We start from the raw sequence: 16237 nt of genomic DNA on the forward strand, positions 1-16237 counted from the left end.
TAAGATCATATTCAACTGGTTGGGGTATTTTTAGTGTTGTGTTTTTGCCTCAAATGGGTCTCTTTATCATGACTTCACTCTTTGGGTATGTAGGAGTTTTTGGTCCTTGTCATCTGGAAATAGAAGTTTGTCCTAGCACAGTATGTTTAATACTTTTAACAATGTTTTTAGTTAAGATATAAATGTGTTACTTTATTTCATTGTTTTGAAGGGCATACTGTTTTTGCTCTCATATTTTAACATCTTTGAAATTGGAATGTTTCTTTTATTTGGTGACATCTAACAGTTATAAAGGCTCTTTCCTAGTGGTATGTAACCACTGTACTTTTCTAAAATCAATGGTGTCACAGATCAGTGATGTGCTAATTAGTAATTCCCCATTATCTGATATGCAGAAACATCCTTGAATTTTATATCCCTCTTCCTCTGGTAGGGATTTTTTTTTTTTAAGGTATTGATTGATCTGAGAGAGAGAGAGAGAGCGCGCCTGAGCACACACAAGCAGGGGGAAGGGGTAGAGGGAGAAGCATACTCCCCGCTGAGCAGGAAGCCCAATGCAGGACTTGATCCCAGGACCCTGGGATCATGACCTGAGCCAAAGGCAGATGTTTAACTGAGCCACCAGGCACCCAAGGGAATTTTGATAATTGAATAAATAGCTCTGTTTTTGTTCCTAATTAGAGCAAACATTTAGTATGTGCCAGGTACTATTCTGAGTATTTCATAGATGTCTGAGTATGTCATATATTGTCATATATAGCCATATATAGCCATATGCAAATGGCCATTTGCATTATAAAATTTACTGTATTCCATAATTAAGAGGAATAACTATAAGTATGTATGTTTAATATAAAATATCAGGTTATTTTACTTATTAAATATTGTGGGCCACTGCAACAAACACTTTTAAACATAATTTAATCTTCACAACCTACTCTGAGAGATATTAAACATTATTACTTAATCTCTGTTTACAAATGAAGAAGCTGAAAGTCAAACAGGTTAAGTAACTTGCCCAGACTTCTGATGTAGATTATAAGTAGTGGAACTGGGATTTGAACTCTTGTTTCCCTGACTTCAGTGTCCTTGCTTCTAATGACTATACCATTTCTGGCTTTAGAAACTTGTATAACTTGGGCGGTGGTGGTGGTGGTAGTTTTAACTTCTTTCAACAGGGGGCGGGACTGGGATGTGCAAATCCTGCTTTAGGGACCTATTTCTGTCCTAGGGGTTTATAAAATAGTTTGTAGCATGTGTTCAAAGAAAATAAAATAATTGATTTTCATTCTTTTGCATATTAAGATGGTGATGGAATTTCCTGACAATGTGTTAAATCTTGATGGGCATCAAAATAATGGTGCACAACTAAAGCAGTTTATTCAGGTAATATTTTTAAAAATCAATGTTTTAAATGTGTGTGTGTATGTTGAAGAGTCATTTAAAATTTTAGCTTTAAATATTTCATTTTACCTAGGGCCCTTTAGATCTTAAGACTGCCCTGAAATTGCTTTTTTTTACTATTGCTACAGTGAATATATACCTTTTTTTAAAAGATTTATTTATTTGAGAGAGCATGGACAGAGGTAGGAGAAGCAGACTTCTCACTGAGCAGGGAGCCCAACTCGGAGACAGATGCTTAACTGACTGAGCTACTCAGGCACCCTGCTACAGTGAATGCATTTATGTGCCTGTTATGTGAAAGAGATTTGGTGGTGGGACTCCTGGGTGGCCCAGCAGTTGGGCGCCTGTTCTGCGGTCCTGGGATCGGGTCCCACATTGGGCTCCCTGCATGGAGCCTGCTTCTCCCTCTGCCTATATCTCTGCCCCTCTCTCTGTGTCTCTCGTGAATAAATAACTAAAGTCTTTTTTTAAAAAAAGAGATTTGGTGGGGTTATCATTTTACATGTCCCTACAGCTTTAATTTCACCAAGCTATCTTTCCCTGTTTTTAAAAGATAGGGTATACAGCTTTTCATTGAGAACTTGTTGGTTTTCTTCTGTAGAGATTGTTCAAGTAAAAAAAAAAAAAAAAGAATACAAAAAAACTATACTGTGAACTCCATGATTTTTATTTAATTTTTTAAGCAGTATGATACTTTATAAAACCCTGTATGTAATCAAGATAATTGAAGGTAAATTGTTAACTTTACTTCAAAATTCTATTTCTACTTTTGTAGAAAACTTTGAATGAAAGGTTAATGGTAAATGTGAGAGAATTCTTGGGAGTATCTTACTTACCCATATTTTTTTGTAAAGCTGGAAACACTATTTGTAGTATAACTATAACTTCATCTAGATAGAAATTATTTACTAGAGTTTTGCCCATTTCTCTACAGCTGTGGTTCTCAGTCATTTTTCTACTTGTCATAGACAACAGATAACATTCATATGTACCACCATATTAGTTACTCACTGCAGGCTTCTTCATAGGTAAGATAGGCCTTGTTCTCTCCCACTAATCCGTAACCCACCTGTCCATACCTCCAGGTTGAGAATTGCTGCTCTATATTATCACCATCCTAACTTGATTCCTGTAGCTAACCATTGTGTGTTGTTAAAAATTGAGAGGAAGACGTGGCAAAGCTGCATACCATCTTTATTTTTTTCTTTGTTTAAAATTTTTTATTTCCAGAGAGTGTACTAAGCTTAGTACTCATTGAACAAACACTAAATTTCCTGAAGCAGGGCTGCTTTTTGCTATGCTGGGGCACATACTGCTTAGCCCTGACATCCTAAGCAGAGTTTTTGATACCTTAGATGCTAGAATAGAGGGCTTTGTGGAGTAAACTCAGTACAGTGCAAGCAAGGCCAACTTGTTTCTCTAAGTCAATTGCAGATAGATAGATGGCAAGCCCTGCCCAGATTGTATTTACTACACAAAGACAGGAACCAGAAGTAGTAATAAAGAGAAATTTTATGTCTTTCTTAAGGATTGTTCTTCATTTTTCTTTCCCTCTTTCTCAGCGACATAGCATGCTTAAGCAGCAAGATCTAAGTATTGCCATGGTGGTGACATCACGTGAAGTATTGAGTGCACTTTCTCAGCTTGTCCCATGTGTTGGTTGTCGTCGCAGTGTGGAGCGCCTCTTTTCCCAGCTTGTAGAGTCTGGAAATCCCGCACTTGAACCCCTGACAGTAGGGCCCAAAGGAGTCCTATCTGTAACTCGAAGCTGCATGACTGATGCAAAGAAGCTTTATACCTTATTTTATGTACATGGGTAAGTTTAATCAATGGGAAGATGACTGTTAAATTTTTTTAAACTTCATGACAGTGGTAGCTCTTTTACTAAATTTGATGGGATGAAGCTTGCATTCAAAATCAGTAATTTTATTGAATATCTTCTGTGTGCCAGTGACTATACATTTTGTTCTGATATGGAAAGAGGCAGGCAGTAGACAAATACATGATTTTTCAGGTAAGTTGCAAGTAAGGGAGAGGAGAATGGATGGGTGGAATTAATATGGAGGATGGATGGTCAGGGAAGGCTTCTCTGATAAAATGACATTGAGTGTAGACTTGCAGTGAGTAAGTAAACTGTAGATATCTGGGAGAAGGAAGAGCAAGTGTAAAGGTTTAGAGGTTGAAATTTGCCTGGTATGTTTGAAGAACGGTAGGGAAGCCATGTGGCTGGAGCCAGGTGATTGAAGGGAACACTAATAAAAGATGAAATCAGGGCAGCCCAGGTGGCTCAGTGAGGTTTAGCGCTGCCTTCGGCCCAGAGCCTGATCCTGGAAACCCGGGATCAAGTCCCAAGTCAGGCTCCCTGCATAGAGCCTGCTTCTCCCTCTGCCTGTGTCTCTGCCTCTCTACGTCTCTCATGAGTAAATAAATAAAATCTTTAAAAAAAAAAAAAAAAAAAGCAAAATGAGATCAGAGGAATAATAAAAGTCCTACTTATGTAGTGCCATCCTGAACTTTTTTTTTTTTTTTTTAATTTTGAGTAAGATTGGAAGATTTTGAAGTGTGAGCAGAGGGGTGACATGGTCTGACTTAAAGTTTGGCTTACTTTGACCTCTGTGTAGAGACTAAGTGGAAGGGGAGAGAAACAAAGAGTATTTAATAATTCATGTGAGAGATAATGATGACTAGTATTGTGGTCATAGATAATAAGAAATGGTTGGATCCTGGGTATATTTTGAGGAATGAGCCACTCATATTTTGGATAGATTGGATATGGAGGAGGACATCAAGGATGATTCTCAGATTTGGGATCTAAAGAATAAGACCAGTGGTTTCCATTTATTGAGTTGGGTAAGTATGGGAAGAGCAGTTTTGCTGAACACGCTTTTGGATGTGTTACAGTTTGAGATACCAATTGGGCATCCAGGCGTAGTTCAAGGAGGTCTGCTCTAGAGATAAAAATTCATGTCATCAGCACATATATAGTATCTGAACTATGTATAAATTATATGTATACACACAAAGACTATAAGTAGGAAAAGAGAAGGGGTCTAAAGACCAAACCCTCGGATTTTCTGTTTAGAGGTGGTGATAGAAACGTAGGATTTTTACTCTGCCTGAGAAAAACCTTGGAAGATTTTTGGACAGAGAACATAATGTGATTTTTGTTTTGAAAAGATCATTTTAGCTGCTGAGTGAAGCCTAAAATGTAAAGGCAAAGGTGGGAAGCAAAGAAACCATCTGGGAGATCAACGATTGCACTTGGTTAAGCTAGAGAGGCGAGTTGGACATGGATGGTAATGGTGGAGGTGATAAGTGATATAATTCTGAACATATTCAAAAGTTAGAGTTGACAGGCTTTGCTGATTGGATATAGGGTGTGGATATTAGCTGTACGCATTTCTATATTTGCATACAATTTCTGTTAATGGCTCCTCATCATCAAGGATAAAGTTTATTTATTTATTTATTTTAAGATTTTATTTATTTATTCATGAGAGACACACAGAGAGGCAGAGAAGCAGGCTCCATGCAGGGAGCCCAACATGGGACTTGATCCCAGGTCTCCAGGATCACACCCTGAACTGAGGGTGGTGCTAAACTGCTGAGCCACCCAGGCTGCCCGAGGATAGTGTTTATTTAGATATTGTTGGAACCGGGGAAGATGGCTGAGAGGTAGCAATCAGTCATAAAATATTTGAGTGTCATGCACACTGCTAGATATAGTGCAGATATAGGGATGAATGAGACAGATGCAGTCTAGGGGAATGAGTATGTTGAATAGAACAGGTCTCTTTCAAACATTGACAGACTGAAAATGGAATGGGAGAAGACAGGTGTACAGATTCTTCTTGGTTAGAATTTGATGAGAAATTTTCAAGGTAGGTGATAGGTCTGTAATACTTTACACTTCACACTAAAAGGTAGTAAATAGAGATTTTGAAAATTCTAAAGAAAAAGAAATATTAAACAAACTTGTAATGATTTTTTTGTTGTTGTTTAGGTCCAAACTAAATGACATGATAGATGCTATTCCAAAAAGTAAAAAGAACAAGAGATGTCAGTTGCACTCCTTAGATACGCACAAACCAAAACCTTTGGGGTAAGTAGAATCGACAAGATGCTTTGTAATTGTTAAGATTATAAATGTTGATCGTATTTAGTAAAAAGAAAAAAAAAACATTGTTAGTTTTATTTTATTACACTATAACATAGGTTATAATAAATCTGTCCTGATTCTATGAGGCTTTTTTGCATAGAGACTATGTAGTGTCTCAATATAGATCTGATTTTTCTTTTGAAGTTTTTTTTCTTATATTCAGTATGTTTCAGAGGAAGGAAGTTGAGATCTTTATGGAAATTTATTTAGACAATATTAAGTTTTTCAAAGTGGTGATATCATTCTTTCATCTGTATATAGTTATAATGTATAAATTATTTTTCTTGTTTTTCTTATCTCCAGGTCTCCCTAATAATTTATCAGGGATTTTAAAAAGGTCTTGGATCAGTTGTAGCAATGTGTATTTATGTAACTAATTTGCAGTTTTGTTCTGGTTAGGTGTGGTACAATGCCCAAGGCTGCTTTTGTCCTCATCTCCCAGCATATTGTTACTTTTGCCCCCCTACAAAATTGCTTGAGGTTAGGGGTAGTAAGGAAAAGCCATGGAATTTGAAGGGGAGTGGTTCTAAGAAGTAACTTGTGTCTTATGGAGAATGAGATGGAAAAAAAATAAAAAAATAAAAATAATAAAAAATAAAGAGAATGAAATGATGTGAATACTGAATTACTTTTAAAAGTCAGTTTTTTAATATCTAATTAGTAGTGTTGACACCATTATTGTATAGACCTTTTCCTTCCTGATAAAAGAACTTGAATGATTGAGTGGTGGTATATTAATAATCTATTAACAAGTTTGTTTGTTTTCCTATAGTCAGGAACAACATTTTTTAAAAAATTTGTGAAAACTGCCAAACACATAGGAAAGTAGAGAGACTATTCAAGAACTGCCCCTGCCCACCCCCCAAAATATCTTCATTCAGATTCAGTAGTAGTATCAAGAGTTATCACATTCGTTTTATTTATCCATCTTTTTAATTTGCTGAAGTATTTTAAAACAAGTCCCACTTTTTTACTTCTACATATTTCCACATTCATCTCCAAATACATGGACATTTTCTTTCATAATGACAGTGCCATTACAACACTTAACAGAATCAACTATAATAATCTAATACACAGTTCAGATTTTCTTAGTTATCTCTAAAAGTGTCTTTTTTTTACACGGATTTGTGAGAATCAGGATCCAGACAAAAACCACAAAATATAGATACCTAAATGTGAGAATGCTCTGAACCTTCAGTAACGCTCTATTAAAGCGGATATCGAAAGAAAATTGTTATTTTACATACCTGATTTACCATTATCTTTAGAGTTCTGACTTTCTGAATGTAAAATTCAGTCTAGTTTTTTCATTATACGGTAACGTTCACCTAAATGACTGTTGGCTAATAAAGTCACAGAGTAGTAGTATAAAAAATTTGCCTTCTGGTTTTCTTGTTATGAATAATCTTCATTGTGGAACCAAAGAGCAACATATCTCAGTATCTTACACATCTGCTCATTGGTACCTTCCTTCAAAGACCAGTTCTACTTTTGCTCCAGGTTCCTTCTCCTCTTGTTCTCATTGACTTGCTTTATCAATTATCTCCTTTTGTTAAATTGGCATACAACTGTGTTTTCCTATCTTTCCATTTAAAAACAAAAAACAAACCTCCACAGACTTCACATTCCCTTTCAGCTACAGCTCCACCACATGGGAAGCCAAATGTTTTAGAAGGTTGTTTGCTGAGTTAGGAAATCAGTATGAGTTGATCTTGAGCACTGTCTCCTAAGGTAGCTGCAGTTATTCCCACAGGCCATATGGATAGCAGACCAAGGAGTAGTGTGCTTAGCCAAGACTCCCTCTCCTCCACATTGGATTGTCACTGCTATTGTATGATACTTTGACACTCCATTTTACATATTCCCACTGTTATTCCCTCCCTTTTGCTGTTTAGACTTTCTCTAAGGAAATGTTAACAATTGATTAGGTTTCAACCTACTCAATGGCAACAATCCAGGTCAGCCTTCCTGAGAGTGTTCTTGTATTCATGCAAGTAACCCCAAGTTATTGGCTGCCTGGGAGTACGTTTGAGATCCAGAAGAAAAATCTAGGCTACAGTTACAGGCCTGTAGCTGATGACTGAAGATTATCTTAGAGAATAGTGTATAAGGTCTACCCAGGGAGAGAGTAGAGTAAGAGAGAAGAATGCTGAGGAATTCAGTTAATTGGTAGAAAAGAAGCCAGTAGAGAAACTTGAGAGAGTGGCCAGAGAGGTAGGAGGAAGCCAAGGGGAAAGAGTGTTTCAGGGGAGTCTGGTCAGCTGTATTGAATGCTGCTGAAGTCATCATGGACCCAGAAGTGTTCAATGGATATAGCAACACTGTGATAATTGGTGATTTTGATGAGTAAATATGTGGTTGAGTGGAAATAATCCAGATCAGAATGGGTAGAAAAGAGAAATGCAATCTAAGGTCGTAGTGGATTAAGCTATGAGGGAAAGTATGGAGTGGAAAGACTTCTTTTTCAGAAAGCTTCATTTGAAAGGAAGGAGTGATATAAAAATGTTCAGTCTAGAGAGGTTGTGGATAAAATCTTGATTTGAGTTGTAGCATTTTTTAAACAGTATTAATGCTCTTATGTTCCAATGATAAAATAATCATCCCCTAGCTCTGATTTCATGAACTTTTTCCTCAATTGTGAGAACTTGAGTTTGAGAGTTCATCAGTTTTAGGAGATTATAGATCACGGAGGTATAATTAGAAAAAAAGGAAATACAGGAGTTGAGAGTAGGAAGATAGAACATGGAAGACAGAGCAGTAGTTGAGGTTTTTGTTTCAAATTAGAGTGCTATACCTTACCTGAGCTCTTGTAACAGAGAATACAGAGCTGAATTGTACAGATGAACTGTAGTGGTGGCAGGCAGGGAGTTGAGAAATAGGTACTTAGCTATATAGAGCAGGTTAAAGTAAAGATTCAGAGGTTTCTCCATCTCAAGTATCCAAGATAACTAGCAAATTTCTAAGATTGTAGTGAGACTGCAGAAGAACAGGCAGAAGCCAGGTGTTCAGAATCATGACATACCAAGAATATCATTAAATGGCATAGAGACACACATTTCTCTTGGAATGCACATCTGCAACAAAGCAAAACGCATGAGCAGTACCTTGAAACCCTATGGGGGGGGGGAGAGTCTGGGAAGTTTTTAATAAATTTTCTAAAAGTTATTTATATAGTCCTTATTACTGATACAGGCTGTGTAAGGTGTTCGTCTTAGTGTGTTGTCTGTTTTAATAAATGTAAAAATTTGTTTACTATGATTTGATTAAACTGTGTCTTTTTTTCTTAGCTACTTATAAATGTGAAGGTAGATAACAGTTTTGTTGCCATGGGTTAGATATAAAACCACATTAAGTAGATCAAAACTTGTTAGAATTTTCAATTTGTGGAAGATTGATCCATGTTTATAGGTGAAAATATTTTTTTAGCCCTATTGACTTTAAAGCATTCCAAGTAGGTTTGCTCATAAAATGCTTAATATCTTAATAAGTTAGTATCTTGATAAATGTAAATGTTGTTAAATTGTGTCAGATAAACTTAATAGTTGAACAGATATTTTTATATAAAGATATGAGCATATGTTTAAGTAATATTTTAATATAATTAAAACGAATATGTAATTATATACCAATTTGTAAACTTATTCTACTAATATAAATGTATTAAATACTTTATGATTTTAATTTAGACTATAGAAATTATCTCTTCAGATTATCTCAGTGTCACTAAGCTTTGTACTATACTGTACTACAGTGAAGGGAGCAGTAGCAGTGTCAGTTCAGAGAAGTTAAGTACAGATAAGAGAAGTAGTGAAGACCACAGGAAGGACAGCAAGTGTAGGATCATTTTCCATTATGGACCTTTCCAGGGAACAGCCAGGTAAAATCAAGCAATCATTTACTCTGCCTTTTTAATGTTTTACCCTTATGTATTCCTTCTTTCACTAATATCTGTTTCTTTCTGCAGAGGTTGTTGGATGGACGTATGGGAACTAATGTCCCAAGAATGCAGGGATGAAGTAGTTTTAATCGACTCCAGTTGTCTTTTAGAAACACTAGAAACATATCTGCGAAAACACAGGTAAGTCTAAAGGTCATGTCATCCCAGTATAGTCGGAAGGTGACCTAGTACTCTGAGTCATCCATATTGACTGTCATCTCCTTCATATAATAGCACTCCATTCTTGCCATTGATACCTGGTGCTAGGCAGAGCTTAATGTTAGGATAAGCAGTTCCTTTATGGGATGACTCTCAGTATTATCCTTCTTGTGTTGAGCCAGTATCTCCTCTTTTTGTAATTTTTACCTGTTGGTTCCAGGCCAGTAAAGTATACTTAATTGAGTAAAGTCTACTTATTCACTTTGGAAATTCTAGTATTCTTTGTTTTTATGATAGAAGCATTTCATATTGTCATTTTCAAAATTCAAGTTTAAATTAGCTTTCATTTAGTAATATTTTAAATTATTTCTTCTATAATTGTTTGTCAAGACCTAAAAATAGAATTAGAATTTGTCTGGTTCATGTACTAAAAAAGTAACTTCAGATTATTCTTTTTAGAATACTACTTTACAAAGGAATTTTCTAGGTGTCATTAACATTTGGAAATTCATAGGGAGGGAGAGTGCAGTAGGAAAGGAAACTGGTAAGGGAGCCATCTAGAGATGGTGTTCTTGGAGGGAGTTGTATTCTTTTAATATAATACATATATACATACTTACTTTGGGGACACTTCTAGAAAACACGTGAATATAAAAACTAGCGTTATCAAGATTGGTATTTATATGGGAATGAGGTAATGACTTAACCTGCATACTAAGTTTATTAGATGTTTTTCTATTTTCAGTTACAAACTTTTCTTGTTTATTTGCCTTTTTTGGTTGATTATACCCAAGAGAATAGAGGATATGTTAAATATTTGCAGTTTTGTTGAAGAGGAATTATATAGACACAAAATATATTTATATAGATAGGTCCATTATAGATTCCTTCCTCTTTCAATATGAATTGATCCCTATATTCAATGTTAATTGGTCCACCAAAAGAGAGCTTTTTGCAGTGATAAATTACTAGTTGTAAGAGCTAGTGTTTCGGAGTTTCCTGTAATGGTTCCTAGATATTTCCAGTACTTGAATGGCAATATTTTATGTCTATAAGAAGGTGGAGTTTGTTTGATAAATATCTGAAGGGTAGAGAGAAGTACAATTAAGAGAGATTGCTTTTTTATAATCTACTGATTATAACTTTGGTTTTTTTTTTGTTTTTTTATAACTTTGTACAAGTTACTTTTCTGTGCCTCCATTTTTTTCTTAGAAATAATGATAGTACTAATTAATTGTAGGGTTAAATTTGTCCCAGGGATGGACAATACATAGTCATACTTACTTAGAACAGTATCTAGCACATAGTAAGCACATTAAGGAATTTCGCACGCCAGATTTGCAAGGTCCTTGTTATTCCTATGTATCTAGTTCTTGTTTTAGGTACAGTTTGAGTTTTTGAAGTATGTAAAATAAGCCAGTCACATTATTTAGTGGACTTTTCTGAGCACTTTATAATAAAGATTTGATGGGGCGCCAGGGTGGCTCAGTCTGTTAAGTGTCCTATTCTTGATCTCAGCTCAGGTCTTGATCTCAGGTGTGAGTTCAAGCCCCATGTTGGGCTCCACACTGGGTTATTAAATAAAGATTTGAGAACGCTAGCCAGTTAAGTATTATGGTAGTACGTTATTGGAAATAAGATGTTAAGAAACTGATGCCTCTGCCTTAAGAAATATTTGTGCAAGGTTACTTTTGAAAACAGGAAAAAATCACTTTTCTTAAAATTGCTATTTATCTATGCTTTTGATACTTAGGATTATTCACAAAGATACATTAAACTATGACGATTTAAAGCAGTAAAATAAGGGGATAGTATTTTAAGTTTTATTACTGCTGCTGTATTACATCTATTTATTTACCTGAAAAATAACCTTATCTTTTATAATCTGGAAACGAGGAAGTACTTGTTATTTCTGCAATAAGTCTATTCTCCCCATCAAGGGGAAGACTTTTTTTTTTATTGTGGTTAAAAAAAAACAAGTTTACTTTTTAAACAGTTTTTAAGTGAATGTTATAGTATTGTTAATTATATGTACATTGTTGTACAGTAGATCTCTAGACTTTTTCATCTGACATGATTGGAACTACATCCATTGAACAATAATTCCCCATTTACTTAACCTTCTCCCAATCCCTGGCAACCAGGGTTCTGTTTTCTGTTTTTATGAATTTGATTTTTTTTAGATAACTCATATATGCGGAATCATTCTCGGTATTGGTCTTTTTGCGACTGGCTTATTTCACTTCACACAACGTCCTCATGGGTTCATCCATGCTGTAGCATATGATGCAGAATTTCCTTCTTTTTAAAGGCTGCATAACAGTCCATTTGTGTGTGTACCACGCTCATCTCTGTTGGTGGACATTTAGGTTGTTGCCCCTATGTCGTAGTTGTTTCTAATCCATGATGAACATGAATGTGCAAATATCTTTGAGATCCTGTTTTCAGTTCCTTTGGATATATATTCAAAACTGGGATTTCTGGATCATACGGTAGTTCTGTTTTTAATTTTTTAAGGAAATGCCATACTGTTTGCCATTATTGATAGCACTGTTTTATAGTTTCAGCAACAGTAGTATCAAGGGTTCCAGTTTCTCTACATCTTTGCCAACACATGCTGTTTTCTATTTTTTTGATAATGGCTATACTAACGAGTATAAGATAGTACCATGTGTAATTTGCATTTCCTTGATGATGATGTGGAGCAACTTTTCATATGCTTGTTAGCCATTTGTTAGCCTGTCTTCTTTAGAGAAATGTCTATTCACGTCTTTTGCCCAATTTTCAATTTTTTTGTTACTGTTATGTTGTAGGAGTTCTTCATATATTCTGGATATCAATCCCTTATCCAGTATGTGTTTTACAAATATTTTCTCTGTGGTTGTCTTTCACTCTCTTCTTTCCTTTGCTACACAGAAGTTTTTAAGTTTGATACAGTCTCATTTGTTACTTGCTTTTGTTTTCTGTGCTTTTGATGTCCTATCCAAAAAATCACCTATTTTGTGTCATGAAATTTTTCTTCCTGTGTTTTCTTCTAGGAGTTTTGTACTCAGGTCTTTTTTTTTTTTTTTAATTTTTAATTTTATTTTTTTTTTAAAGCTTCTATTTATTTATTCATGAGAGACACAGAGAGAGAGGCAGAAACACAGGCAGAGGGAGAAGCAGGCTCCATGCAGGGAGCCTGACATGGGACTCGATCCCGGGTCTCCAGGATTATGCCCTGGGCTGAAGGCGGCACTAAACCGCTGAGCCACCCGGGCCGCCCGTACTTTCAGGTCTTAATGTTTAGGTCTTTAGTCCATTTTGTGTTAATTTTTGTACATTTCTTTGTTTTTCGAAGCATTAGTGATACAGTGATTTTATTTTTACTAGTTAACATTATTGCCTATACTTACTTACTAAATGGCCCTAGAGACTCAGCGCCTCTATTTTAACAAGTATTCATTTCAAGAAACATACTTAGAAAGATTTGTGCAGCAAACTGATGTGTGGCAGTGTAAGGGTAAGTACAGTAAGAAGTGTAAATGCAAATATTGGAATGCAGAGGAAGTCTGAATTCTAGTATGGCAATTGCAGAAGGGCATGTCTTTAAGAATGGACACAATTTACGCAAATGGAGAAAGATGTGGAGAGGGATGGAGAGAAAGCAGAAGAAACAAGACTTTGAAGTAGGGACACATCTGCTATGTTCACAATAGTCCATTGTCTGTGTGGTGTGTGTACAGGACAGGGTAGAGTGGGGAGAAGATGAGGGAGAGGTGAGTCTTGGGACGTGTGGCTGGAAAGAGGTGGGATGAGAGAAAGTCCGTGAAGGGCTTAATAAAAAGTTGAAACTTTATAGTGGAGAGGTCTTTACGCTGAGTGAGATAATCAGATTTATTTTCAAAAATTATTTTGTTACTGAGTGCCTGGGTGGGTCAGTTGGTTGGGCATCTGCCTTTGGCTCAGGCCATTATCTCAAGGTCCTGGGATCGAGCCCACCTGCTCAGCAGGGAGCCTGCTTCTCCCTCTCTTCCCTGCTCATGCTGTCTCTTACTGTCTCTCTCTCTCTCTCTCTCTCTCAAATAAATGAATAAAGTGTTTTTAAAAAATTATTTTCTTATGAGAGATGCATTGAAGCTAGAAAGAATACAAACAGAGAAGTAAAAAAGCATTAAAAAAATTGTTTAGGCAGTTGAAAACAGGTTAGGGGAAATTGGAAAGAAGCCTAGGGAGATGTAAGAAATCATTGATACCAGTTGGCTCCACCCCTAAAAGAAGACCAGAGAAGAAGTTGGGAGTTAATTGAGGTTTTCTTCCGGGTGACTATATGAATGATGTTCTTAACAAGTTTAGAAGGGAACACTTGTGTTGCCCTTGGTTTTGGAGAGAAAGTTTAACATGTTGTCTATTGTACATCTGTGGTGTCCCCCATTTTACAGTGTGGGTTTGGCCCCCAGGCAAGGGCAGACACTTAACAAGAGCTGTAGAGGTGAGAGGTATACGTGTTGGCTGAAGCCATTGAAATAGAATACGTCACCTAGGGAGATTAAATTAAAGAGATCAAAATTTTCTGATTCCACCACAGCTAATCTTCTCAGAGAGGCAGTTATTAATATTATGAGCCTGGCTTTTTTATCAGACCAGTTCTTCCTTGTTTCAGGATATCAAAGCTAAAGAAACGAGGCTCTATTTTTTTTCTTCACTGCCCAATTTTTAATTTTTGAATTAAAAATTGAATGTTTGGTGTCTAAAAGAAAATGTCATCATCCTCTACATTCACACTCTCTTTTGTGCTTTTTTCCCTCTACACTATTGCCACTGAAGTTTAGACAACAGTTCTGTGTATGTGTTGTCAATATTATGATTGTGTTTGAAAACATGCTTTTTTTTTTGTAAGAAGAAGAAATTTGACATTTTGGCAATTACTAAATCTACCATGTGCCACTTTCCTGTTCTTCTTGCCCCCACCCTCTTCCCAGTGTTTAGCTAATGAGATGTTAAAATGTTGTAGCAAAGTATGGACTCAGGTTTACTGACCGAAGATAGCAACTATTTTCAGAGGCTGAAAGAAGGGATTCTTTGAGTCACTGGTTTGTAGCCTTTTGTTTTATTTTGGACTTGTACAAGTAAGTAGCTCTTGAAGTGGAGATATGCTTGTCCTTGGCAACTTTTTTTTACACGTGTATTTTGTGAACAAATGGGTATATATCCATCTCATTCTTTTGGGTCCATGTGTCTCATTTAAGAATCATTTGCAAATGGAGATCCAGCTCTACTCTTCTAATCCGCAAATTTGTATTTCTCTTACATGTGTATGTTTTAAACGTGTGTTTGGAGGATTTTTTTTTCAACACTCCATATAGGAGGGGAATGTCATTAGTACGGTGTAACATGTTTCATGAAATAATTACGCAGCTAGTTCTTAATTTTGAAGTTTTTCTTTTCAACAGGTTTTGCACTGATTGCAAAAATAAAGTCCTCCGAGCATACAATATCCTTATTGGTGAACTTGATTGCAGCAAAGAGAAGGGCTACTGTGCTGCACTTTATGAAGGTTTGCGGTGCTGTCCACACGAACGGCACATACATGTTTGCTGTGAAACAGACTTCATTGCACATCTCTTGGGTCGTGCTGAGCCAGAGTTCGCAGGAGGGTATGAGTATGTAATTTGCTAGAATGGGCTATCTAGCGCTTTGCTTCATTTTATTACTGAAAGTTTATTTCCATCACCTTTTGCCTCAGTACATGTGATATATGTATAAATTAAAGTGTGCCTGTAAAGATGTTGCTTTCTTTAAAGTATGCATTTCTTAATTGAGTAAAAAGAGAGAAAAACTTTTCTGTGGTATTCATTTCAGCCCTCTGCTCCTTGTTGCTCGAAGTAGACAGGCTTTTTTTGGCTTCATTATTATAGATTATCATTTTCATTTGAAAATGATTAGAAGGGATTTTCCCCCTCCACCCATGCATTTCCATGTTTAAATTTTGTTCATAATGATGGTTTTTGCATAGGAAGAAAGGTCTTTGAAGCAAGGGGTTAAATATTGAATGTAATTCATGAACTGTGTGTATATTATTATTGGATTGTATAAGAACCTAAAATTTGGGATCCCTCGGTGGCACAGTGGTTTGGCGCCTGCCTTTGGCCCAGGGCGCGATCCTGGAGACCCAGGATCGAATCCCACGTCGGGCTCCTGGTGCATGGAGCCTGCTTCTCCCTCTGCCTGTGTCTCTGCCTCTCTCTCTCTCTGTGACTATCATAACTAAATAAAAAAATTAAAAAAAAAAAAGAACCTAAAATTTTAACTTTGGCTTTATTGTGCACATAAAATCAGAGAAAGTTCTAGAATAAATTGAACCCATTTTCCTTTTTGTTTTGTATATCAGCTCTCATTTGCCTACTTTATGCTAGGCATTTAGAACATGAAGAATTATCACTGAAACTTTATGAATACTTCTATTGAAAACTAGCCTGGAAGGCTTTGGTCCATGATTGAATCACACTGGCATTACCTTTCTCCATTCCAAAAAGAAACAAAAACCAAGTAGGCATTTGTTACAATTAGAAGGTGAAAGGAGCTGTTGTACTTAC

General features: G+C 36.1%; 1 protein-coding gene across 3 annotated transcripts in view; it reads left to right on the forward strand.

Moving 5' to 3' along the window:
* The window catches only part of GGNBP2 (gametogenetin binding protein 2), a 32492-nt gene that overhangs the window by 7208 nt on the left and 9047 nt on the right, over positions 1–16237 (forward strand). For 2 of the 3 annotated variants that reach the window (XM_055323438.1, XM_055323440.1), the window contains exons 3-7: positions 1306–1386; positions 2967–3220; positions 5408–5506; positions 9531–9644; positions 15095–15304. In XM_055323438.1, the coding sequence (XP_055179413.1) occupies positions 1306–1386; positions 2967–3220; positions 5408–5506; positions 9531–9644; positions 15095–15304 (758 nt within the window). The remainder of the gene's footprint in view (positions 1–1305; positions 1387–2966; positions 3221–5407; positions 5507–9530; positions 9645–15094; positions 15305–16237) is intronic. The other variant, XM_055323439.1, reaches the window with a different exon arrangement.

The sequence above is a fragment of the Nyctereutes procyonoides genome, unplaced genomic scaffold (genome assembly GCF_905146905.1).
Source record: "Nyctereutes procyonoides isolate TBG_1078 unplaced genomic scaffold, NYPRO_anot_genome, whole genome shotgun sequence".
NCBI lineage: Eukaryota > Metazoa > Chordata > Mammalia > Carnivora > Canidae > Nyctereutes > Nyctereutes procyonoides.